The sequence below is a fragment of the Spermophilus citellus genome (assembly GCF_964194105.1).
Source record: "Spermophilus citellus genome assembly, chromosome: 2".
Taxonomy (NCBI): Eukaryota; Metazoa; Chordata; class Mammalia; order Rodentia; family Sciuridae; genus Spermophilus; species Spermophilus citellus.
Window position 1 is genome coordinate 129,202,813 of NC_138183.1, and position 25,997 is coordinate 129,228,809.

General features: G+C 37.0%; 1 protein-coding gene across 1 annotated transcript; it reads left to right on the plus strand.

Moving 5' to 3' along the window:
* The first annotated feature begins 7,004 nt into the window (after positions 1-7,004).
* Positions 7,005-8,730, plus strand: LOC308641860 (neugrin-like). Its single transcript, XM_081280445.1, has 2 exons — positions 7,005-7,207; positions 7,619-8,730. The coding sequence occupies exons 1-2, from the start codon at positions 7,044-7,046 to the stop codon at positions 8,334-8,336; spliced, it is 882 nt and encodes a 293-aa protein (XP_081136571.1). The 5' UTR covers positions 7,005-7,043; the 3' UTR covers positions 8,337-8,730.
* Positions 8,731-25,997: the final 17,267 nt, after the last annotated feature.

Below are 25,997 nucleotides of genomic sequence, written 5' to 3' on the forward strand. Positions count from 1 at the left end.
TAGGAAAATATCTATAGTATAGGAAAACATCTATTTTCTTATATTTTCCAAACAGTATTTCTGGGTATGAAAAACAAGTTTGTACATGACTGCAACAGCCACTCTTCTCCACCTAAAAAATTTCAAAACAAAACTCCAATTCATGTGACTAACTAAAACCACAAACTACCACAGAACCATGGACAGTCATTAAAACACTGGCCCAAGTGCTACATTCCCAGTGACCCACTAATCAATCAGATAAATGAATTTGTGATCAGAACATTCTTTTATTTCTGGGTATTGAATACCACACTCTGGAACAATAACCTCTTTTTTTTTTTTCCTGTGCATTGCACTTCATTTTCTTAACTGTAGCCATGTGATATAATACTGTGTTGGAGATAACAATATAAAAATTAAATAGATCATTTATCCAAATATTTATTGAGTATTTGGTTTGTCCCAGGAGCTGTGCTGGCCCAAATAAATATGGTGGTAAACAGTACATATTCTCTTTCCTCAGAGTAGCAGACCTATAGTGGAGACAAGCAAACTTCCCCCCAGACGATGCTTTGGGAGTTAGTACAGTCTTAAAAGGGATCAGGGAAGGGTTTCAGAACAACTGTGAGCTGAGCTTAGATCTAAAGGAGACTCTAAGTTAGTGAGGGGTAAAGGAACTTGAAGTAGACAATAGACAAAAGAAACACCCAAAAGCTAAAAACAAGTGAAAGTGTTTGGTATCCTGGAATCTGCAGTAGTCAAGTGTGGCTGAAGCATAGTTTTGGAGAGAAGAATGTCAAGAGGGGGAAACAGAAGGAAGTCAGGCCAGATCAAAAAGCATCTTTTAAACTATTCTTTATTCTGGAGATAGAAGTGTTGTAGAATTTGTAGCAGGAGAGTGACATAATCAGCCAGCCATGTGCTTCTAAAAGGCTGGACATGATGTTTGTGGAATATGGAGTAGAGGAAAACAGAATGAGACAGGGAAACCATGTAAGAAGATTCTACATTCATCTGAGTGAGCTGCAGCAGTCTTATTAAGTAATAGAGATGAAGAGAAAGAAGGGATAAAAGTTGTGTTGAGAAAACTGAATAACCAGTCGCAGTGGCTCATAAGGCTGAGGCGGAAGGATCACAAGTTTGAGATCAGCCTCAGCTTAGGCTCTAAGCAAATCAATGAGCCTGTCTCAAAAAAAAAAAAAAAAAAAAAAATTTAAAAAGCTGGGGATGTGACTGTGTTCGATTCCTAGTACCAGAAAATAAAAAAAATAAAAGAATACATGAGACTCAGGGCTATTTTAATGTCAGAATATAAAGAAATTAAACTCAAGGAGTGACATCATTTAATATCCAGAATATAAAGAATGCCCACAATTTAATAACAACAACAATAAAATCTTTAATGAGACAAGAGCCAGGCAGAGTGGCACACACCTGTAATCCCAGCAACTGGGGAGACTGAGGCAGGAGGATCACAAGTTCAAGGTCAACCTTGTCAACTTAGTGAGACTTATCTAAAAATTAAATTTTTAAAAAGGGCTGGGCATGTAGTTCAGTGGTCAAGTACCCCTGGGTTCAATCCCCAGGACCACCTTCCCCTCAAAAAAGTGAGCAAAGGACTCAAATGGAATTTTCTCCAAAGAAGCAATACAAATGTCCAATAATCACAAGAAAATATGCTGAATATTACTAATCACTGAGACAATACAAATCAGAACCACAATGAAATACCCCTTCGTACCTATTAGAATAGCTACAATCAAAGGAAACAGAAAATTACAAGTGACGATATGGCTATGAAGAAATTGGAAACCTGTACTTTGCTGGTAGGAAAGTGAAATGGAGCCAGGTGTAGTGGCACATGCCTGTAATCCCAGAAACTCAGGAGGCTGAGGCAGGAGGATCATAAGTTCAAGGCTAGCCTCAGCAACATAGCAAGACCCTCAACAACTGAGAGACACCTGTCTCAAAATACAAAGAATTGGGGCAATAAAGTGCCCGTGGGTTCAGTTCTCAGTATGAAAGAAAGAAAGAGAGAAGGAAATAGCTCTTATGGAAAAAGTTTTGCCAGTTCCTCAGAAAGCTAAAAATTAGCATATTAACCAGCAATTCAGCTCCTAAGTATATGTGTATATACACACATACACATACATATACATATGTATACACACATATGTAAAACATAAAAAATCAAAACAGGAACTCAAACAATATTTGTATGTAAATGTTCATGGCAGCATTATTTACAGTAGCCAAGAAGTGGAAATAACCCAAGAGTCCATCAACAGAAAATTGAATGAACAAAAGGTGTATATACTTTCAGTGGAATATTATTTAGCCTTATAAATTAATTAAGCTCTGATACACTCTATAACATGGGTGAATCTTTTAAACATATTGTATTAAGTGAGATAAGACAGACCAAAAAAGGACAAATAGTATATAATCAAATTTATACCAAATATCTGGAACAAGTAAGTTCATAAAAACAAAAAGAATAATGGTTAAAAGAAATCTAGGAAGTGAGGAATGAGAAGTTATTATATAGTGATTGCAGAGTTTCTGTTGGGGTGATTAAAATTTTTGTGAACATTGATTGCATCGTATTGTGAGTAAAAGTTAATAGCATTGATTGCAAACCCAAAAATGGTCGAAACAGCAAATTTTATATTATATATATCCTACCACAGTTTTTTAGAAATTAATGTAATGACCCAAAACCTTCATACTGGCCTGCACGTCTTTAATGGGTGAGTAGCATGGTGTGTAAATTATACCTCAATAAATCTGTTAATAAACAAATGGCAACAACAAAAAAGGAGGAGGGGCTGAGCATGTAGTTCAGTGGTAAAGCACTTGCCCAGAGAGGGTGAGGCATGGGTTTAATACCCAACACCACAAAAAGATTAAAAAATAAAAATAAAATAATAACTAACAAAATAGCTTCTAGATTTTTTACTTAGAAAATAAATTGACAGGGCTATTGAAGTTGGATAGTTAAGGGAATAAGGAGTTTGAGGAGGAAATAGTTCTAGGGTTTAGTATCTTTTCTCAAAGTGGTGCTAATACTGAGAACAGCAGAGGATACATATTGAGTGGGAGCATCAATATTCATCCAGCATTGGTAACTGAAAAGAAATAATCTTACAAAATAGTTCCTTCCTAAAAGTGGAAGCAATAATCATACCAATAGATAGGTTAATATATAAATAGTATGAAAAAGCAAGGGAACAAGTCATCCCAAACAGCCCCACAACACTTCAACAACTGATCCCATTGTCAACACCATGGAGGAAATGTTAAAGAAAGAATTTTAAAAGTTTACAGTTAAAATGTTCGGCGAGCTAAAAGAAGATGTAAGGAATTAATTTAGAAAGTACAGGAAATTAAAGAACATTTCAATAAGGAGAACTTCTAAAAAAGAACCAAACAGAAATCCTAGAAATGAAAGACTCAATCAATCAAGTTAAAAATTCGGTTACAAGCTTCACCAATAGATTAGACCACTTTGAAGATAGATTCTCAGACCTTGAAGACAAAGAATATAATCTTGAAAAATAAAGAAAAGATGTTAAGAGACCATGACTAGAATATTAAATAAATCTTGAATAATTTAAAAGATTAAATCAAATAAACATTGGTATATATGAAGGCAATGAAATAAAACTAAAGGAATGCACAAACTTTTCAATGAAATAATACCAGAAAGTTTTCCAAACCTTAGGAAAGAGATGAAAATCCAAATATGAAGGCATTTAGAAAGCTAAATAGGCCAGATCAAAAAAGGTACTCTCTAAGACACATTAATGCTGAATAGGAACAGAAATCTAAAATTGCAAGAGAAAAACATCAGGCCACATTTAGAGAGGTAAGCCAATTAGTATTCAACTGATCTCACAGCCCCATCCCTAAAAACCAGGAAGACTTAGAATAATATATATCAAGCCTTGAAGGAAAATGGTTACCAACCAAGGCTACTATATCCAGCAAAACTATCATTCAGAATTGAAAATAAAATAAAACCTTCCATCATAAGCAGAAACTAAAAGAATTCACAATCTCTAAGCCTGCACTACAAAACATACTCAATGAAATATTTAATGCAGAAGAAATAAAAAATAAAAATGAAAACAAGCATAGAGATGACTCTCACTGGACAAATAGTTGATTTTTTTTAAAGAGAGAGAGAGAGAGAGAGAGAGAGAGAGAGAGAGAGAGAATTTTTTTTAATATTTATTTCTCAGTTCTCGGCAGACACAACATCTTTGTTGGTATGTGGTGCTGAGGATCGAACCCGGGCGGCACGCATGCCAGACGAGTGCGCTACCGCCTGAGCCACATTCCCAGCCCCCCAAATAGTTGATTTTTAAAAAATCAAATATGAATTACAAATTTGAAATAAATCAAAATGGCAGAAAATAAAAATTATCTCTCTATAATGACACCAAATGTTGCAGGTCTAAATTCTAATTAAAAGATATAGATTGACACAATGAATTAAATAAGTTAAATAACCCAATCATAAGTTGTTTATAAGAGACTCACCTTATAGGCAAAGACATCCACAGACTGAATTCAAAAGCATAGGAAAGGTATTATTACTCAAATTGAGATCAAAAGCAAACAGGAGTAATTTCTCTGGTATCAGACAAAGTAAATTTCAAGTAAAAATTAATCAGAAGAGACAAACTCATTCATTAGGTTAAGAGAATCATCCAATGATAAGATACAATGATTACAAAAATTTATGGCCCAAATATTGGTGCACCAATATATATAAAATGAACCTGTCTCCATAAAAAGAATCAAATAGATCATAATACAACAATACTGGGTGATTTCAACATACCTCTCTCTCACCATTAGATAGGTTTTAGGGAAACTAAGTGAAGACTCCTGAGAACTAAAAAATGCTATTAATCAAATGGAACTAACAGACATCTATAGACTATTTAATCCATTAACAACCAAACTCACTTTCTTCTCAGTGGCACATGAAACTTACTCTAAAATAGATATTTTGGAGCACAAAGCAAGTTTTGGTAAATACAAAAAAAATTTAAAAGAAAATTTCTCATCTTATCAGATCATTATGGAATAAAATTAAAATTGATGAGATTAAAAAAACAATTTTAACATTGGGAAATTAAATAATACACTATAAAAAATTTTTTAGTTGTAATTGGACACAATAACTTTGTTTTATTTATTTATTTTTATGTGGTGCTGAGGATCGAAACCAGGGTCCTATGCATGCTAGGCAAGCACTCTACCACTGAGCCACAATCCCAACCCCTAAATCATACACTTTTGAATGATGAATGGATCATAGAAGAAAGCTGAGGAGAAATTTAAAAATTCTTAGAAACAAATGAGAATAGAGATATATCAGTATCTCTAGAATAGAGTAAAGACAGTTCTAAGAGGAAAGTTTATAGCATTTATTGCTTACATTTAAAAAATAGATACCAAATAACAAATCTAATGTTACACCCCCAAGGCCCTAGAGAAAGAACAAACCAATTCCAAAATCAGGAGAACATAAGAAATAATTAAAATCAGAGCCAAAATTACTAAAATTGAGAATTTTTTAAAATCAAGGATGAATTCAACAAAAAGTTAGTTCTTTGAAAAAATAACCAAAATTGATAAACCATTAGCCAAACTAACCAAAAGAAAAACACAGAAGATCCAATCAACAAAATTAGAGATGAAAAAGAAGATATCGTCACAGACACTTCTGGAATCCAGGGGATTATTAGAAACTATTTTGAAAAACTGTATTCCAATAAACTGGACAATCTAGAAGATATTGAGAATTTCCTAAACATATATGACCTATTCAAATTGAACCATGAGGATATATAATATTCAAACAGATTGATAGGGAGCAATGAAATTGAAGTAGCAATTTAAAAGTCTTTCAACAAATAAAAACCCAGGACCAGATGGATTCTCAGCCAAGTTCTACTATTAGTTCTTTAATAAAGAACTAATGCCAATCTCCTCAATTTACTGCATGAAAGAGAAAGGAGGGAATACTGCCAAATTCATTCTATGAGGCCAAAGTCACCCTGATACCAAAATCAGACAAAGACACATCAAGGAAAGAAAACTTCAGACCAATATCACTGATGAGCAGAAATGCAGAAATTTCTCATAAAATATTGGCAAACTGCATTCAAAAACACATTAAGAAGACAGTACACCATGATCAAGTGGGTTCATTCCAGGGATGCATGATTGGTTCAACATATGTAAATCAATAAGTGTAATTCATCACAAAAATAGTTAAAGAAAGAATCATTTGATCATGTCAATAGATGCAGAAAAAGCATTCAACAAAATCCAGCACTCATGTATGTTAACAATGCTGGAGAAACTAAGAATAGAAGGAATTTCCTTCAACATTGTAAAACCCAAGGCCAACTTATACTGGAGAAAAACTGAAAACATTTCTTCTAAAATCAAGAACCATTCTCACTATTCCTATTCAACATAGTTTTTGAAACTCTAGCCAGAATGATCAGATAAGAAAAGGAAACTAAAGGGATACATATAGGAAAAGAAGACATAAAATTATCTCTGTTTGCTGATGACATGATCCTATATCTAGAAGACTCAAAAAAAAAAAAAAAAACCCTCCACAAGATCATTTCTAGGGCTGATAGTAACAGGATACAAGATCAACATACATAAATCAATCATTTTCCATATTCCAATAATAAATCTTCTGAAAAGGAAAATTATTCCACTTACAATAACCTCAAAATAAAATACTTAGGAATAAACCTAACCAAGGAGTTTAGAACCTCTACAATGAAAACTACAGAACACTGAAAAAGAAACTGAAGACCTTAGAAGACAGAATGACCTCACATGTTCTTGGATAGGTAGAATTAATATTGTCAAATGGCCATACTACCAAAAACACTATTCAGATTCTATGCAAACCACATTAAAATACCAGTGACGTTCTTCACAGAACTAGAAAACAAAAGTCCTTAAATTCATTTGGAGGCTGTAGGGTAGTGGGCTGCTGGAGCCTGGTTTACTTCGCCATGGCAGTTACCCTCAGCCTATTGCTGGGCGGCCGAGTCCGTACTGCTGTTGCTCGCTATGGGTTCGCGACCCGGGGGCTGGCGGGCTCAGGCCCTATGGGCCGTGAGCCGGACCCGGATTCCGACTGGGAGCCAGAGGAGAGGGAGTTGCAGGAGGTCGAGAGGTACTAGCTCCTTTCCCGGCCCTCAGCCTGAAGCTGGCCTTGGGCCTCGGCGCTTCAAGCCGCGCCCCCTTAGCGCCAGGCGTCCTCCAGCCGTCTCCACTGTGACTCTAATTTCTTACCTGTTGTTAGCGGCGCAGGGACAGATGTTCAGCTCCCTTGCAACCACAGGTTCCTTCGCTAGTGACGTATATTTCGTTACACTTTTAGATAGTTCAGCATGCTTACGGGCAGTTATTGTTGTAGGTGTTAGATTTTTGGGTCGGTGTACAGAGCGGCGTTAAGCTGGCAAACATGGCCCGGTGGCCTTTACTGACACAAATGAGGGCTGGGCTCTTGGTGATTTAGCCCAAGACTTTTCAAACACCCATCTTGCTTCCACGCATGGCTTCTGCCATTGGTTCTCTCCCCCAGCACTCTGAAACGACAGAAAAAAGCAATTCGATTCCAGAAAATTCGGAGGCAAATGGAGGCGCCAGGTGCCCCACCCAGAACTCTGACATGGGAAGCCATGGAGCAGATACGGTATTTACATAAGGAATTTGCTGAGTCCTGGTCAGTTCCCAGGTTGGCTGAAGGTTTTGATGTCAGCACCGATGTTATCCGAAGGGTTTTAAAAAGTAAATTTGTACCCACTTTGGAACAGAAACTGAAGCAGGATCAAAAAGTTCTTAAGAAAGCTGAGTTTGCCCACTCACTCCGGCAGCTCCAGGGCTCTAGAGATACCGTGAAGCCACTTGCTGCAGGCCACTCTGTATCAAACTCTTTTCTGATGCCAGGGGATGAAACCTCATCTGAAGGTCAGCATCACAGCACAGCTTTGACAGTGATAGAGTCAAAAACTCACAGTACAAATGCACTGAGACAAAAGGGAAGGAATAAAGGAATCCAGGGCTTGAAGAAGGAAAGCTTTGAGCCTATCACTGCAGCCTTAGGTCATCAGAGAGAGCTGCAAAAATACTCCAATGATTGTGTAGGCACCAGAAGAACTGACAGTAATGGATTGCCAAGTGATGAGAAACTGGAAATGTTGAAGATGGGGGAGCTACGGAACCAGAACTTCAGCAGCAAAGTAGTGCAGAGGGGACGGGAGTTCTTTGACAGCAATGGGAACTTCCTGTACAGAATTTGAGTTGGGGCCCGGCTTATGGAGATGCCATGTGAAACAGCTAGACTAATATATTTGGAGCTGCCCAGATTTCTGCATGTGGATATCTACTTTGAAATAGGAGGAATTTGATGAGCCTGGAATATGGACAGAAAGAGCTGCTTGGTTATTCAAGCTTTTTGGATCACTGCTCCCAGTCTGACCTGTGTATCTTCAGTGTTCTCCTTTTTGCTTAACTTCTGTATGTTGAAAATCAGTATTGTTTCTGTGATACTTGCAATAATATGTTTGGGAGGAAGTGAAAAGTTTGCTTTCTGACCTCATTTCCTTCTTGATCATTGAACACTAACAGTTTTTGAGCTGCTTAGTAAATTGGTTCTTTTATTTTCCTTTGGTGCAAAAATAAAATGTAGCAGTTCGTGTTGAAAAAAAAATTCATTTAGAAGAATAAAAGATACAGAATAGCCAAAGCAATCCTAAGCAAGAAGAATAATGCTGGAGGCATCATGACACAAGATTTCAAATTATACTACAGAGCTGTCGTAAGAAAAATAGCATGGTATTGGCACCAAACAGACATGAAGACAAGACCATTGGAACTAAGTAGAAGACACAGATACAAACCCACACTAAATACAGTTATTTCATACTATACAAAGACACCATAACATAAATTGGAGAAAAGATAGCCTCTTCAACAAATGGTGCTGGGAAAACTGGAAATCCATATGTAGTAAAATGAAATTTAGCCCCTATCTCTCACCCTGCATAAAACTCAACTCAAAGTGGATCAAAGACCTATGCATTAGACCAGAAACCCTACACCTACCAGAAGAAAATGTAGGCCCAACACTTCCATCATGTAAGCTTAGAAATCCACTTCCTCAACAAGACTCCTAAAACCCAAGAAGTAAAAATCAAGAATCAATAAATGGGAAGGTATCTAACTAAAAACTTCTTCACAGCAAAGGAAAAAAATCAAGAGTATGAAGAGAGAGCCTATAGAATGGGAGAAAATCTTTGCCACCTGTATCTCAGAGTATTAATTTCCAGGATGCATAAAGAACTCAAAAAATTTAACACAAAAAAATAAATAACCCAATCAATAAATGGGCAAAGGTACTGAACAGAAACTTCACAAAATAAGAAATACAAATGGTCAATAAGTAATTAAAAAATGTTCAACATCTGTAGCAATTAGAGAAATGCAAATTGAAACCACACTGATACTTTATCTCACTCCAGTCAGAATGGTAATTATCAAGAATACAAGTAACAATAAATGTTGGCAACAATGTGAAAGGAGAGGTTCACTCACATATTGCTGGTGGGACTGCAAAATTGGTGCAACCACAATGGAAAGCAGTATGGAGATTCCTCAGAAAACTCAGAATGGAACCACCATTTGACCCAGTTATACCAGTCTTTGGTATATATCCAAATAAGTTAAAATCCACATACTACAGTAACAGGGCCACATCAATGTTTATAGCAGCTCAATTCACAATAGCTAAGCTATGGTGCCCATCAACAAATGAATGGACAAATAAAATGTGCTACATATACATAATGGAATATTACTCAGCCATAAAAAAAGAATGACTTTATGACATTTGCCAGTAAATGGATGTATCTGTAGACTATCATGCTAAATGAAATAAGCCAATCCCCCCCCCAAAAAAAACAAAGGATGAATGTTCTTTCTGATATTTGGATGTTAACACACAACAAAGGTAGCAGAGGGGAAGAATAGGAATTCAGTGGCTTAGAGAAAGGGGAATGAAGGGGAGAGAAGGGGGACAGGAATTTAAAAAAAGACAATAGAATGAATCTGACATAACTTTCCTGTGTACGTATATATTGACATAGTTTTCCTATGTATGTATATGTATATACCACAGTGAATCTCCATCATGTGCAACCACAAGACTGGATTCTATTTAGAATAAGTTATATTCCATGTTTGCATAAATGTATCAAAATATACTCTACTTTCATGTATAGCTAAAAAGAACAAATAAAAGAAGAATCAATGAATGGATGGCATAAAATATAAAAACTTCTACACAGCAAAGGCAACAAGAGCATGAAGAGAAAAACTAGGAGAAGTTCTTTCACATCTACTCCTCCAACAGGGGATTAATATCCAGAAGATGCCAAGAACTCAAAAAACTTGGCACCAAGAGAACAAATAACCCAATTAATAAATGGGCAAAAGAACTAAACAGACACTTTTTTGTTGTTCTAATTGGTTATACATGACATAGAATGCATTTTGACATATTATACACAAATGAAACACAACTTCTCATTCCTCTGGCTGTAGATGGTGCCACAGTCTGGCTGAGCACAAATCAGGAGCCACTCAAGCAGGAACAAACTTTATTTCTGAATTCCACCAGCACACTCCACACATGCTTCCTGGGCACTCTCCCGAACGCCACACAGCTCCTCCGGGAACCACCAACTGGAAAATCCCTCCTCTGGCACTTCGCCAACCAATGAGAACTCTTCAGGAATCCCCGAGAGAGCTCAACCGGAACTCAACGGGAACTCCACGAGAACTCAAAAGTCATCATCTTAATGGCTTGCTGGTGTCACCTCTCAACCACTACTTCTGGCAAAAATGCCATGCGTCATTCCAACTTGGCTGTGGCCCTCAACATCTCCCCTCTTTTGTTTAATTAAACACCAAGCATGTGGCTTAGGGACCGTGCCTGTTAGGTTGTCCAATACTACATATGGTCCTTACCCATCATCGGATGAGCTGACCTCAAGGCGTCAGCCTCCTGTCTTAGGTTGGTACCACTGCAATTGGATCTTACCCGTCACTGACTACCGGGCCAGCATACAACCATACTTGTGGATAGGCCTATGCACCAGTGGGGGGGGGGTGAGGTTCTTTGCCTCACCTCTGTTGGCCTCCAAATTTTAGACCATCACTAGCAGAAGGGAGGAGGATGCAAAAATGCCACGACACCAAGCCAAATGACAGCTCTTTTTGGACAAATTGTACCACCGATGACACCATCGGCAAAGATGCCCCAGAACCACCACAATTTGCTGCACTAACAGATAGTTCACAATGCATACAAGTGATACATAGTCCAGGCAAGTTCTGCAGGTAGTTCAAAGCAGAGGAATCCATCAATATGTCCATTTCCTCCCAAAGCAAATCGACTCCTTGATTGAGCATCACTTGTTGAGTTATTATTCATTGATGCATCAGTTTATACAATTTACTGTGATAGCTATCGAAGAAGCTGTAGTTTGGTTTTATCTTTGTCTTCACCGGCACTGGGAGGAAGATAGGAATTCTGGCAATGATGGCTAAAAAGAAATTATGTAACATTCCAACAGGTACTAAGAAAACAATTTTCTGAACAATTTACATTATCCTGAACAGAATTATTAAATATAATGAAAAGGAAAGATGAAAGTAAACAAACAGATCTGTTAACCTCCTTATTTGTTCACATATTAAAACAATCCTCAACAGCTGTTTACCCAATTTAAATTAAACCATTTAAATCACGTGAATAAAAAAAAAAATTCGGATCCATTTTTTCATGAGCGCTCCTCATATATGATATATGGACATATGCACATACAGACATACAACACAAAACACAAGTGTGCACACATAACATATAACACATAAGACAATAGTAAAGGCCTTGTAGCTTTACACAGGTGAAATCTCCATTGCAATGTTTAAAAACTCCACAGTCAAAAAATAAAACTGATCAGAAAAACATTAACCTAGGTCTGTATGAGCTCAAAAAACAAAATAAAACTTTATGATGTGGGAAAAGGCAATAATAAAATAGATATTGAAAAAAGACATCCTGGTTACCACCTGGGTTTGACTCTTTTTTGGATATCCCATCCTTTTTCCTGTAACTTGCATAATGGCCCTGAAGGTATTCCCACAAGCAAGCCCCAAGGTTTTTACATTTGAAATAGGCCTTAATGATGTTCATTATTCATTAGCTTCCAGGTGTGGGAGAACCACTGTTGCAGATGTAAGAATAGCCAAGCTGGAGCTCTGGATATCAGCTGTTATGGATTTGAGTCAAATCATCTTCTTTTTGGTCTGTAGAAATTGCTTTGGTTAGTCTCTCTGGAATCCAAATTGGCTGCTGTTCTCCCTATGGAAACACACAAACAGAACCCCTATTCCAGACAATCACTGGGTCAGGACCTTTCCACTGTCCTGTTAGAATATCCTTCCAAAGTACCTTAGGCTTATGTACATTTTTTGGACACATATGCCTTTCCACAGCACTGAGCCCTGATGAATCCAAATTTAAAAAGTTTAGAGTAAAAAGGGTTATGTTAAGTTTACCTTTGGGGGATATATACCCCTTTCCAATTCCCTCTTTTTGCTTTAATAAGTACATTTTAATAGTTTGATGAGCTCTTTCAACTATGCCTTGTCCCTGTGGATTGTATGGGATTCCTGTTATATGAGTAATGCCAAATGATGAGCAAAATTGTTTAAAAGAGGTAGAAGTATAACCAGGACCATTATCTGTCTTTAACTGTTTTGGAACGCCCACAGTGGCAAAATTTTGTAAGCAATGAACTATAATATATTTAGTTTTTTCTCCGGCATGAAGGGAGCACATCAAAAATACGGAGGAAGTATCAACTGTAACATGCAAATATTTTAATTTTCCAAATTCTGGCAAGTGTGTGATGTCCATCTGCCAAATATGGTTAGGTATCAGTCCTCTAGGATTGACTCCAAGATTAACTTGTGGTAAAAAGGTCACACAATTTGACATTGTTTTATTATTTGTCTAGCTTGTTCCTTAGTTATTTTAAAATGCTTTTGTAAAGTATTAGCATTGACATGGAACCTTTTATGAAAATTTGTAGCTTCTTCTAGTGTAGAGAAAATATGTATGTCATGTGTAGTTTTATCTGCTAAATCATTGCCCAAACTAAGGGCTCCAGGCAATTCTGTATGTGCCCTGTTATGTCCTATAAAGAATGGATCTTTTCTGTCCCAGATTAGACTTTGTATAGTAGAAAACAAAGAGAAAACAGTAGAGGAAGTAGAAATCCTATCAGCATCTTCAAGGGATACTATAGCATTAACTATATACTGACTATCAGAAAATAAATTAAATACAGAATCTTTAAACATCACAAAAGCTTGTAAAACTGCATTAAGCTCTACCTTTTGAGCTGATTGTTTGGGTACTAAAAATGTAAAAGTTTTATCAGGGGTAACTACTGCTGCTGTACCATTATTTGACCCATCAGTGAATATATTTGGAGCATTCATGATAGGTGTTTTATTGTCATTTTTGGAAAAACTACAGGATGCGAAGACCAAAAAGACAACAAAGGATTAGATGGTAAGTGGTTATCAAATGAAACATTAGATTTACACATGATTATTGCCCAAGTATTTAACTCATTAGCTAACTCATCAATTTGATCCATAATATATGGAGTAATAATTTTATTGGGAGAAATTCCAAACACTCCCTTTGCTGCTTTTATTCCTTAGAGTATTAATTGTCCTACAGCCTCAGGATACCTAGTAAGAATAGTGTTAGGAGAATAAGATAAATGTATCCACAATAATGGACCTTCTTGCCAAAATACTCCTGTAGGAATATTTTTTGTTGGTATTACAATAAATATTAAAGGCAAACATATCAATTCTATCCAAATGCATATTTTCCATATATGATTCAATAATTTTTAATGCCTTTCTTGCTTCAGGCGTTAACATGCGGGGTGAATTTGGATTTGATGGACCTTTTAGGATATCAAATAAAGGTCCCAACTCTCCTGTTGGTATGCCTAGATAAGGCCTTATCCAATTTATGTCTCCTAATAACTTTTGAAAGTCATTAAGTGATTTGAGTTGATCTACTCATATTTGAATTTTTGGTGGATGGACCATTGTTGAGGATAATAGAACTCCTAAATAATTAATTGGAAAATTTAATTGTACTTTATCTATTGCTATCTCTAGATTATAATTTTTTAATAAATTTGTAAGTGTGGCATAACAATCTAGCAATGTGTTTTTATCTTTATGTGCTAATAAAACATCATCCATATAGTGAATTATTTTTAGCATAGGATTTTGATTTCTAAGTGGCTGGATTGCTTTGTTAACATAAATTTGACACATAGTTGGGCTGTTAGCCATCCCTTGAGGGAGTACTTTCCATTCATATCTCTGATGGGGAACTTCAGTGCAGGGATAGTAAATGCAAAACGTAGACTATCCTCAGGATGAATTGGAATTGAAAAAAAAACAATCTTTAATATCTATAGCTAAAACATACCAGGTTTTTGGCAAAGCAGACAATTGGGGAATCCCCGATTGAGCAGGTCCCATAATAACCATCTCATTATTAATGGCTCTTAAATCTTGCAATAATCTCCATTTACCAGATTTCTTTTTAATGACAAAAATGGGAGTATTATGGGGAGATACGGAAGATTGTATATGTCCCTCCACTAATTGTTGTTTGACCAGGTCATGGGCTGCTTGTATCTTTTCTTTAGTCAGGGGCCAATGAGGAAACCATACTGGTCTTTCTGATTTCCAAGTAATTTTTATTGTCTCAGTGACCCCTTCTGAAAACCCAACCCATGTCTATTTATTCCTTGATTTATTTGAATTGGTGCTGCTATACCTTGTTCTTGTTCTCCTAATCTTTTTTCTTTCCTAAAACCTTGTCTAGCCCTAATAGTGGGCGCATTTGGATTGATGTTATTTGTTAATGTCAAACCTAATTGATCTAGGACATCTCGTCCCCATAAATTTATAGGAAGATGATCCAATACATATTGCTGTATAGTTCCTTCACATCCTTCAGGATCCTTCCAATCTAATACCATTGCACTTCTATGGGGATTAGTCGCCACTCCTAGGCCTCGAAGCGTTTGAGTGGCTTGCTGTAACAGCCAATGTTTTGGCCATTCTTGACGAGATATGATGCTAATGTCTGCACCTGTATCAAGTAGCCCATTAAATTCATGTCCTTGAATATTTAGTTTTAGCATTGGGCGAGAATCTAAATTTAAAGACAGCATAGCCCAATCTACACCTGTGGAGCCTAATCCCCTGGAACCTCTTTCTATAGTACTACCAGAAAATTTATCATGCAGGCTGGGTATTATTAATAACTGTGCTATTCTATCTCCTGGTGAAATTACTGATATACCCCTTGGAGAACTGGCTATAATTTTTATTTCACCTTCATAATCGGGATCAATTACCCCAGGACTTATCATAAGTCCTTTTAGAGTAGAAGAACTGCGTCTCAATAATAAGCCTACTGTTCCTTGGGGAAGAGGCCCTTTTACCCCTGTGGGAATGATTTGAACTCCCATCTCTGGAGTTAGTACTACTCTGGTGGAGGCGCACATGTCCAATCCTGCACTTCCTCTGGTTTGTCTGATGAGAGATCTATTGGACAATGTGTCCTGGGCACTACCCTGATGCTGTCGCTGGGTTCCTCCAGTGCCCCGTATATTTGTGGTCATGGGCCCCGGAGCATTGGGCCCCCTGTCTGTTTTTTGGCAATGGAGCCCAATGCCTTTCTCCACGATATCGTGGGTAAACACCTGGTCCTTGTCCATTTTTTGATAACGGAGTACCCTCTATGGTGGTTTGAGAACGGCATTCATTAGCCCAATGTCTCCCTCTACAGCATCGTGGGCAAATACCCGGTATTCTACTCCTTTGATATCTAGCTTTGTTAAACCCTCCTCCTATGGGGCAATTCCTTTTAAAATGTCCTGTTTGTTCACAATTGTAGCATGTTTTTGGCCTGGCATCTAAAGCCTGTTGTACTGCAGCTGCCAAGACTTGCCCTTGTTCATTAATGTCTCTATATAATTTAATATATGTGTTTAAATCTCCTTGTTTCCATGGTCTAATGACCTCTTTGCACCAACGATTTGCTTGCTCATAAGCCAGTTGTTTAATTAATGGCATTGCTTGTTCTGTGTCCCCAAAAACTCTGGTAGCTGTTTGAATAAGCCTATCTACAAATTCAGCGTAAGGTTCATTAGCTCCTTGTATTACCTTAGATAACTGACCTTGTAAATCTCCATGTCCTTGTAAAGTCTTCCATGCCCTAACTGCATCTGCAGCAATTTGTGAATATATGGCTGGATGATATGCAATTTGTTGCAGCTGACCCTCATAAAGTCCTTTTCCTAACAACATATCTAGATTTCTCTGAGGATAACCAGCAGCTGCATTTCACCTAGCCGTCTCCGTGCAAAAAAATTCCTCATTGGCAACCTTCCATAACAAATATTGTCCTCCATTTAGTACAGATTTACACATGCTATCCCAGTCTGCTGGTGTCATGTCCAAGTTGGTAATAGATTTGACCATGCTTACAGTGAAGGGTGCTTGATGGCCATAGGTTGTTACAGCCTCCTTTAACTGCTTCACTGTTTTGAAATCTAAAGCACAGTGAATTTGCTGCCCTCCTGCCTGCTAAAGTACAGGGCATGCTATTCCTTGAGGTCCTGTTTCAGGATCCCATCTATCAACTACGGTGGTTGGGGACCCCAGAGGATATGTTGTCTCTATAGTTGGAGCAGCTGATTGGACACTTACGCCCTCTGGTGATAGAAAGGTGTTAGTAGCAGCCTCCTGTTGTAACTTTTTCCCTGATAGTTCTTCCTCTGTCTGACTAGCTCAAGAGACCTTCTCTTTTGCTTGATCTAAAATGTCTTTCCTCATGGTCTGAACCTCTAACAATTTACTTAACACTCTTTTGGTTTGTTTTTTACTAATTTCTAATCTACTATAAAGATAACACAACCCAACAAGATAACACAAAACAAAACTGAAACAGAATGAAACAAAAACGGAACAAAAAATCATTGTATCAATTTTCCTCATTTCTTGAAATATATTTTCGTGATCTATCTCTATCTCTTCCTCAGGGCTGAAAAACTTCAAACCTTGAGCCAACCATTGTTCCAAGTTTGCCTGAGAAAATTCTATGGATATGCAGCTTGAAACAAAAACAAAACAAATCAAAACAAGAACACATTGTTTTTTGAAATGGTCACCCATTCTCTTGCCTTCCCTCAGGGGTGAGCAATTTCACTTACCTCCGAGCTTCCAGCGTTCCCCGCACGGGCCGCCAAATGCCGCAGTCTGGCTGGGCACAAATCCCAAGCCACTCAAGCAGGAACAAACTTTATTTCTGAACTCCATCAGCACACTCCACACACGCTTCCCAGGCACTCTCCCGAATGCCACGAGGCTCCTCCAGGAACCACCAACCGGAAAATCCCTCCTCCAGCACTTCCCCAACCAATGAGAACTCTTCAGGAATCCCCATGAGAGCTCAACCAGAACTCAACGGGAACTCCACAAGAACTCAAAAGTCATCATCTTAATGGCTTGCTGGTGTCACCTCTCAACCACTACTTCTGGCAAAAATGCCATGTGTCATCCTGACTTGGCTGTGGCCCTCAACAAGATGGTGCAAAATCACTCCAGTAATGTAATCATACATGTATATAGGGTAATGTCTGTCCCATTTCACCATCCTTCTCATCTCCACAGTTCCACCCCTTCCCTCACTGCCCTCCACACAAACCAAAGTTCCTTCATTTAAACAGACACTTCTTAAAAGAAGATATATAAATGAACAACAAATATATGAAAAAATGTTCAACATCCCTAGCAGAGAAATGCAAATTAAAACTATATTTAGTTTTCATGCCACTCCAGTTAGAATGCCAATCATCAAGAATACAAACAATAATATGTCTTGGCAAGGATATGGAGAAAAAGTTACACTCATACATTATTGATGGGTTTGCAAATTAGTTCAACCACTTTGGAAAGCAGAATAGAGATTCCTCAAAAGACTAAGAATGAAACCTTTGTGTGGCCCAGCTATGCCACTCCTTAGTATGTATTCTAAAGAACCAAAATCAGGGGCTGGAGGTGTGGCTCAAGCAGTAGCGCGCTTGCCTGGCATGCGTGCGGCCCGGGTTCGATCCTCAGCACCACATACCAACAAAGATGTTGTGTCCGCCAAGAACTAAAAATAAATATTAAAAAAAAAAGAACCAAAATCAGCATACTATATTGACATAGGCACATCAATGTATATAATATGTGTCTATATATGTATGTAATAAGATATATAATATGTTTATCTATGTGTAATATATATAATATGTGTGTGTCTCGTGTATATAATAGCAGCAGAATTCACAATGGCCAAGTTATGGAACCAACCCAGGTGCCCATCCACAGATAAATGGATAAAGAAAATGTGGTATATATACAAATGGAATTTTACTCAGCTTTTAAAAAGAATGAAATTTGGCATTTGTTGATAAATGGATGGAACTAGAAAATATCACGCCAGGTGAAGTAAGCCAAATTCAGAAAGTCAAGGGTCAAATGTTTTCTCTCCTATGTGAAAGTTAGACCAAAATAAAAGAAAGGCAGATGTGGAAATGCCATGAAAATAGAGGGAGATCTATGGTGTAGAGAAAGGGAACTGTGGAAAAGGGCATAGGAATAAGAAAAAGGAGGAACAGTAGAATGAAATTCACCAAATTATGCTATGTACATGTATGAATATACCACAATGAACTTCACTTTTATGTGTGTGTGTATAAAGCATTGATTTTAAAAAATTATAAATTAATATAAGGAAGACCAGTAGAGTGAGGAAGGGGAACAGAGAGAGTAGGAGAGGAAAAGAGGAAGTACTAGGGACTGAAATAGAGCAAATTATATTCTATGCATGTACAATTATGTCAAATGAATGCCAAAATTTTGTATGAATATAATGCTCTAATAAAAACACATAAAAATGGAGGATCTCAAAGTTTATTGATAGCTAAGTGTTTTAGACAAGCAGAGACGTCCACAAGGAAGTCTTAGAGCTAATATAGGAAGCAAAGCAATTTAATGGAAGAACACATTGTAGGGGAAAATTGTGACATTTTTAATATGTCTTATCACTATTGATAATAATTTCCTCTGTAATTAAAGAAAGAAAACTAATTGAAGGGAAAGTTTAAATAAGAAAAAAAGATCTTTTTTTTTTTTTTTTTATTGATTATTTATCGCATTACATAGTTCATGATATATCATCTTTCATACATTAGACTCAAATTGTGCTTTGAACTCCCATTTTCACCCCAAATACAGATTGCAGAATCACATCTGTTACATATTCGCATTTTTACATAATGCCATATTAGTGACTGTTGTATTCTGCTACCTTTCCTATCCCCTACTATCCCCCCTCCCCTCCCCTCCCCTCCCATCTTCCCTCTCTACCTCCCCTGCTGTTGTTCAATTCTCTCCCTTTTTTTTTTTCCCTCCCCCTTGCCCCTCATAACCTCTTATAATTTTATGTATCCTTGAAGGTCTCCTACCATTTCCATATGCTTTCCCTTCTCTCTCCGTTTCTCTCCCCCGATTCGTCTTTGTTTACTGTAGTCTTTTCCTCATGCTCTTTCTTCATGTTCTGTTCTTAGTTTTTCTCTTTATATCAAAGCAGACATTTGGCATTTGTTTTTTAGGGCTTGGCTAGCTTCGCTTAGCATAATCTGCTCTAATGCCATCCATTTCCCTGCAAATTCTATGATTTTGTCATTTCTTAGTGCTGCATAATACTCCATTGTGTATAGATGCCACATTTGCAACAAAATGAAATTGAATCCCTTTCTCTCGCCATCCACAAAAATTAACTCAAAATGGATCAGGGAGCTAGGTATCAAATCAGAGACACTGCGTCTGATAGAAGAAAAAGTTGGCTACGATCTACAAATTGTGGGGTCAGGCTCCAAATTCCTCAATAGGACACCCATAGCCCAAGAGTTAACAACAAGAATAAACAAATGGGACTTAATTAAACTAAAAAGTTTTTTCTCAGCAAGAGAAACAATAAAAGAGGTAAATAGAGAGCCTACATCCTGGGAACAAATCTTTACCCCCCACACCTCCGATAGAGCCCTAATATCCAGAATGTACAAAGAACTCAAAAAATTAAACAATAAGATAACAAATAACCCAATTAACAAATGGGCCAAGGACCTCAACAGACACTTCTCAGAGGAGGACATACAATCAATCAACAAGTACATGAAAAAATGCTCACCATCTCTAGCAATCAGAGAAATGCAAATCAAAACCACCCTAAGATACCATCTCACTCCAGTAAGATTGGCAGCCACTATGAAGTCAAACAACAACAAGTGTTGGCGGGGATGTGGGGAAAAGGGTACACTTGTACACTGCTGGTGGGACTGCAAAATGGTGAGGCCAATTTGGAAAGCAGTATGGAGATTCCTGGGAAAGCTGGGAATGGAACCACCATTTGACCCAGCTATCGCACTTCTCGGACTATTCCCTGAGGACCTTAAAAGAGCGCACTATAGGGATACGGCCACATCAATGATTATAGCGGCACAATTCACAATAGCTAGACTGTGGAACCAACCTAGATGCCCTTCAATTGATGAATGGATAAAAAAAGATCTTTCTTACCTCTTTTATCTTTATTCCTAGAGTCCAAGTTGTTTCAAATTAGAAATCTTGGGTTTTATACTTCCAGAAAAATTCTGCCATATGTATCAAATAAGCCTAATCAATTTGCTTATTCAGACAGAGAGAGAGAGAGAAAGAGAGAGAGAGAGAGAGAGAGAGAGAGAGAGAGAGAGAGAGAGAGATAAAGTCCCCAAGGAGCAACAGTGGGAGAAATAAGCAAGCAGGTTAATATTAGTTGTAAATTAAAAGGAAAGGAGAAAAATGTCTTTTAATAAAAAATGGTTACACTTTTGTTCCTTGATGCTTAAAACTCCTACAATGGAGAAAAAAATTAAGTTTGAAATAAGTTCTTAAAACCAAATAATGAAATCACATGATTCACCAACCAATAATTTTCCAAATCTGTTGAGTGCAATGGCACATGTCTGTAACCCCAGCTACTCAGGAACCTGAGGAGAAGGATCACAAATTCAAAGACAGCCTTGACAACTTAGAGAGATCCTGCCTTAAAATATAAGATAAAAATATCTGAGATGTTGCTCAGTGGTATGGCACCCATGGGTTCAGTGCCCCCATACTAGAAAAAAATAGTTTCCAAAACTGATGAAAGAAATAACACTACAGATTCAGGAAACTTGTTGAACTCAAAGGAAGACAAACACAAAGAAGCACAACTAAGTACATCATTGCTAAGTCATAAGTACTAAAGATGAAGAGAAATATTAACAATGCTTAGGTAAAAAACACATTATTTTCAAAGGAACAATAATAAAAAAACTAACTTTCAAAAGACAAAAGAAAAAGTTAACTTTTCAATAGAAACAATGAAAGGCAAAAAAGACAATAACAGAATGACGTTTTTGAAATGCTGAAAGAAAATGTCAACATGAGATCCATCCTACAGGAATATTCTTCCAGTGTTTCCAGAGCTGCTCTGGCCTTTTGCAACAACATGAATAAACTAGGAGGAAATTATGTTGAGTGAAATAAGCCAGAAAGACAAATGATTTTAATTATATGTGGAATATAAAGAAGCTGAACACAGAAGTATCAAAAGCTGAAGATGAGTATAGAGATAGGAGACCTGCTGATCAAAACATCTAGTTAGAGTCAGGCAAAAGAAATAAGTATACGGACCTAATGCATAGTGTGGTGACCATAGTTAATAATAATGTAATTTATATTTCAAAAGTGCTAAGAATATAGATTTTTAAATGTTTGTATCACTCACAAAACATGGATGTGGATGTGTTGAGTAGCTTTATTCCATATTGCATACATTTACTAAAACATCACATTGTACCTCATAGATATATACAATTAATAGTAAATTAAAATTTTTAAGCTAATTTTTAAAAATATTTTTCAAAAATGAAATAAATATAAAGATATTTTCTATGAAAACAAGCCTACAGGGTCTGGGGATGCAACTCGGCGATAAAGTGTGTGCTTAGCATGTGTAAGGCTTCACCACCACAAAAAATAAAATAAAAAATAAAAAGCAATAACACCAACAGGCTTCATTGTCAAAATAAAATATTAAAATAAATATTAGAGAGTTCTTTAGAAAGAAGGCATATGATCAAAGAAGAAACAGAAATTAAAGAAGGATAGAACAACACAAAAAAGAAAAAAATATAAAGAAATGTGGAGTACTTAAAACAATAATAATTGTTTTAGGGTTGAGAATATATGCCGAAGTAGAAATGAAGTAGGACAATAAAAGTACTACTACTAATAATAATACAATAATAGTAATAAAATGAGGACTGGGTAAGGTGGTGCATGCCTACTATCCTAGTGACTCAGGAGGTAGAGGTAGAAGGATCACAAGTTTGAGACCAGTCTGGATAACTTGGCAAGACCCTGTCTCAAAATAAATTAAAAAGAGCTGAGGGTATAGCTCAGTGGTAGAGGGCCTCTGGGTTCAATATCTCTCTCACACACACATAAATTACATGAGAAAGAAAAGGGAAAATGAAGTTAAAAGTTGTGAGATTCTTGTACTGATTCAGAAAAATATGTAACAGAAGTCATTGTATGCCCTGACAAGCATAGAACATTTACTCTCTCATCTTTTACAAAAAGTTTGCCAAACCCTGCTCCAGGTAGTCAACTAGATAAAGACACTCAGTAGTGTTCAATGTCTTTGGCTCTTTTTCTGTCTTCTCATTTTAATAACAAGAGAAGTACATTAAAATATTTAAACATAACTATAGAACTCAACAATTGAAATATAAATCACCCTATTTTTAAAGGGGCAAAGAATTTGAGTAGATGTTTCTTCCAAGAAAATATGCAAATGACCAAAAAGCACATAGAAACATCATTAGTCATCAGGGAATGGAAATTGAAACACTAATGAGTTGGTACTTCATACTCACTACAATAGCTTAAGTATCAGAAGGAAAAAATAAAAACTGTGTTGAAAAGGATGGGAAGCCATTGGAATCCCATACATTCCCAGCCACTGTGGGAAAATAGTTCAGCAATTCAAAAGTTAAAGAGTCACCATTATATACAATTCAGCAATTCCACTTTAAGTATATGCCAAAGAGAATTGAAAATATGTGTTGGGCTGGGGTTGTGGCTCAACGGTAGAGCACTCACCTAGCACATGTGAGCCCCTGGGTTCGATCCTCAGCACCACATAAAAACAAATAAACAAAATAAAGGTATTGTGTACAACTAAAAAATAAACATTAAAAAAAAGAAAATATGTGAAAATAAAAATCTTGTTTATGCTAGTATTATTCATGATAGGAAAATAAGTGGAAATAACTCAAATGTTCATGCATTAATAAGCTTTCCATAACTGTAACAAAATACCTGAGGAAACTAACTTATAAAGAGAAAAGATTTATTTTGGCTCACAGTTTCAGAGGCTTCAGTTCATGATCAGTTTACCCCATTGTTTTTGTCCTGTGGCAAGGCAATACCTCATGGTCGGAGCTTGTGATAGAGCAAAAGAGTTTATTTCATCATCAGGAAGCAAAAGAGAAAGAGGGAGGAAGTGGCCAGGATCTCACTGTCCCCTTCAAGAGCACAATACCAATGACCCAGAGACATTCCACTAGAGCAGGGTGGGGTAGTGCATGCCTGTAATCCCAGATATTTGGGAGGTGAAGTAGGAGTATCCCAAGTGTGAGGTCAGTCTCAGTGACTTAGCAAGAACCTGTCTCAAATTAAAATTAAAAGGGTGAGAGATGTAGTGCAGTGACAGAGTGCTTGTCTAGTGTGCTCGAGGCCTTGGGTTCCATTCTCAGGACTGACAAACAAAAGGACCTCCCACTAAACCCCATCTCTTAAATTTTTCACCATCTCCCAATTGCACCACCCTAAGGACCAAGCCTTTACACAGTTAGGCCTTTGGGGAACATTCAACAGTTTCCTAACCAGATAATGTATATATAAATTGTGTTATATTCATACAATGGACCACTACACAGCAGTTAGAAATAATTAATAAATGTTAGACATGACAACCTGCATGAACTCTGTAGACAAAAGTTTTGAGTGATAGAAGCTGCACATATAGATTAATAGTTATGTTCCTATTATTTTAAAGAATAAGTTAAGCTAACCTATAATGAAATAAATCCGATTAGTGTTTACTTAGGCAGGTGATATTTTCCAGACAGCATAGGAGGGAGCTGAGGTGCTCAAAGTGCTCAGTGCCTGACTTGGATGCAAGTTAAATGAATTTATGCTTTAAAATTTTTTAAGGTAGAGGCTGGAGTTGTAGCTCAGTGATTGAGTGTTTGCCTACCATGTGTGAGGCACTGGATTTGACACTCAGCACCACGTAAAAATAAATAAACAAAATAAAGGTATTGTGTCCATCTACAACTAGAAAAAATATTATTAAAAGAAAAATTTAAGGTAGCTCCGTGGTAGAGTCTCTCCCCAGCATGCTCTGAGTTTAATCTCTAGCTCCACACAAATACACGCCAAAAAATTTTTTTAAGGGATTATAGTAAGATTTGCATATTTTATGTGTGTTTAGCTTTTAAAAGTATTTTTATACCCTTAAAATTTAATGACTAGCCCAAGACCCTGGGTTCAATCCCGAGCACCAAAAAGAAAAGAAAAAAAAAAGTAAATGGCTGGCTAATTTAGGCAGATAATTAGGTGAGAAAAATATCCTAGAAAGGGGAATATGCTTCAGTTTTGTCTACTGTTGACCTTGATGATGATCACTCTAAACAGTGCTAGGATCCCAGTTTAGAGAAATCTAAAAATAGCATGGTGAAAGAATAAAAGAACCAAATGACCCATATCATTAAAAATCAGAAATAGTGACTAGATGACTCAACCAAGTAAAATAATCCTTGACAAGTATGACAGAATTTTAAGATGTCCCCAAAATTCCTTCTCTACTCACAGTAGCCAGGAAGCAAAGAAAGAGGAAGAGATAAGGGGCCATGGTCCCTGTATTTCCTCCAAGGGCACACCCACAAGGACCTAACTTCCTCCCACTAGGTCCCATCTCTTAAAGATTGAACCACACATCATCAAAACTATAACAAGACTACCAACTCAACGAAGTTAGTGACCTCACAACACGGAGACACAACAAAGAACAGATGAACTGTCCAGTCAAGCTCTACCTGTCAGGGGATCCAGAGAATCATGAGAAGTAATAGTAAGTCATTGATTTAAACCACTAAGTTCTAGAATGGTTTGCCACCCAGCAATAGATAACTTAAACACTTGTGCCTCCTGGACCTGTTCTGGTCTGGCCTCATAGATACTATTTGCATCTTGCAATGACATGATGTTTTGCAGGTCTACTGCTGCAGTTTAATCAAGCAATTAGGACTCAGTTCAAAGTAAGTAGTTCAGGCTGCATAATCACTTGGAGTCCAAGGGCATTGAGTCTCTGTTCCAGAACCCACTAGTCAAGTGTTATTTTTAAACAGGGAAAATAGTTGACCACAGAAGAGGGCATGACCTTGCCTTGGAGTCTCCTACTGGGGCTTTCCAGAGTTTGCACATAGCATCTCTGTCTGCAGAGACACTTACAATAATTTTAGATATGCTGGGTTTTATAGTGAAATTGTTGAGGCAATTTAAAATGAAGCCTGGGCTTCTACCAAGAAATTTTTAAAACTGCACCACACACAAAATGGACAAATTTGCAAGTTTACACA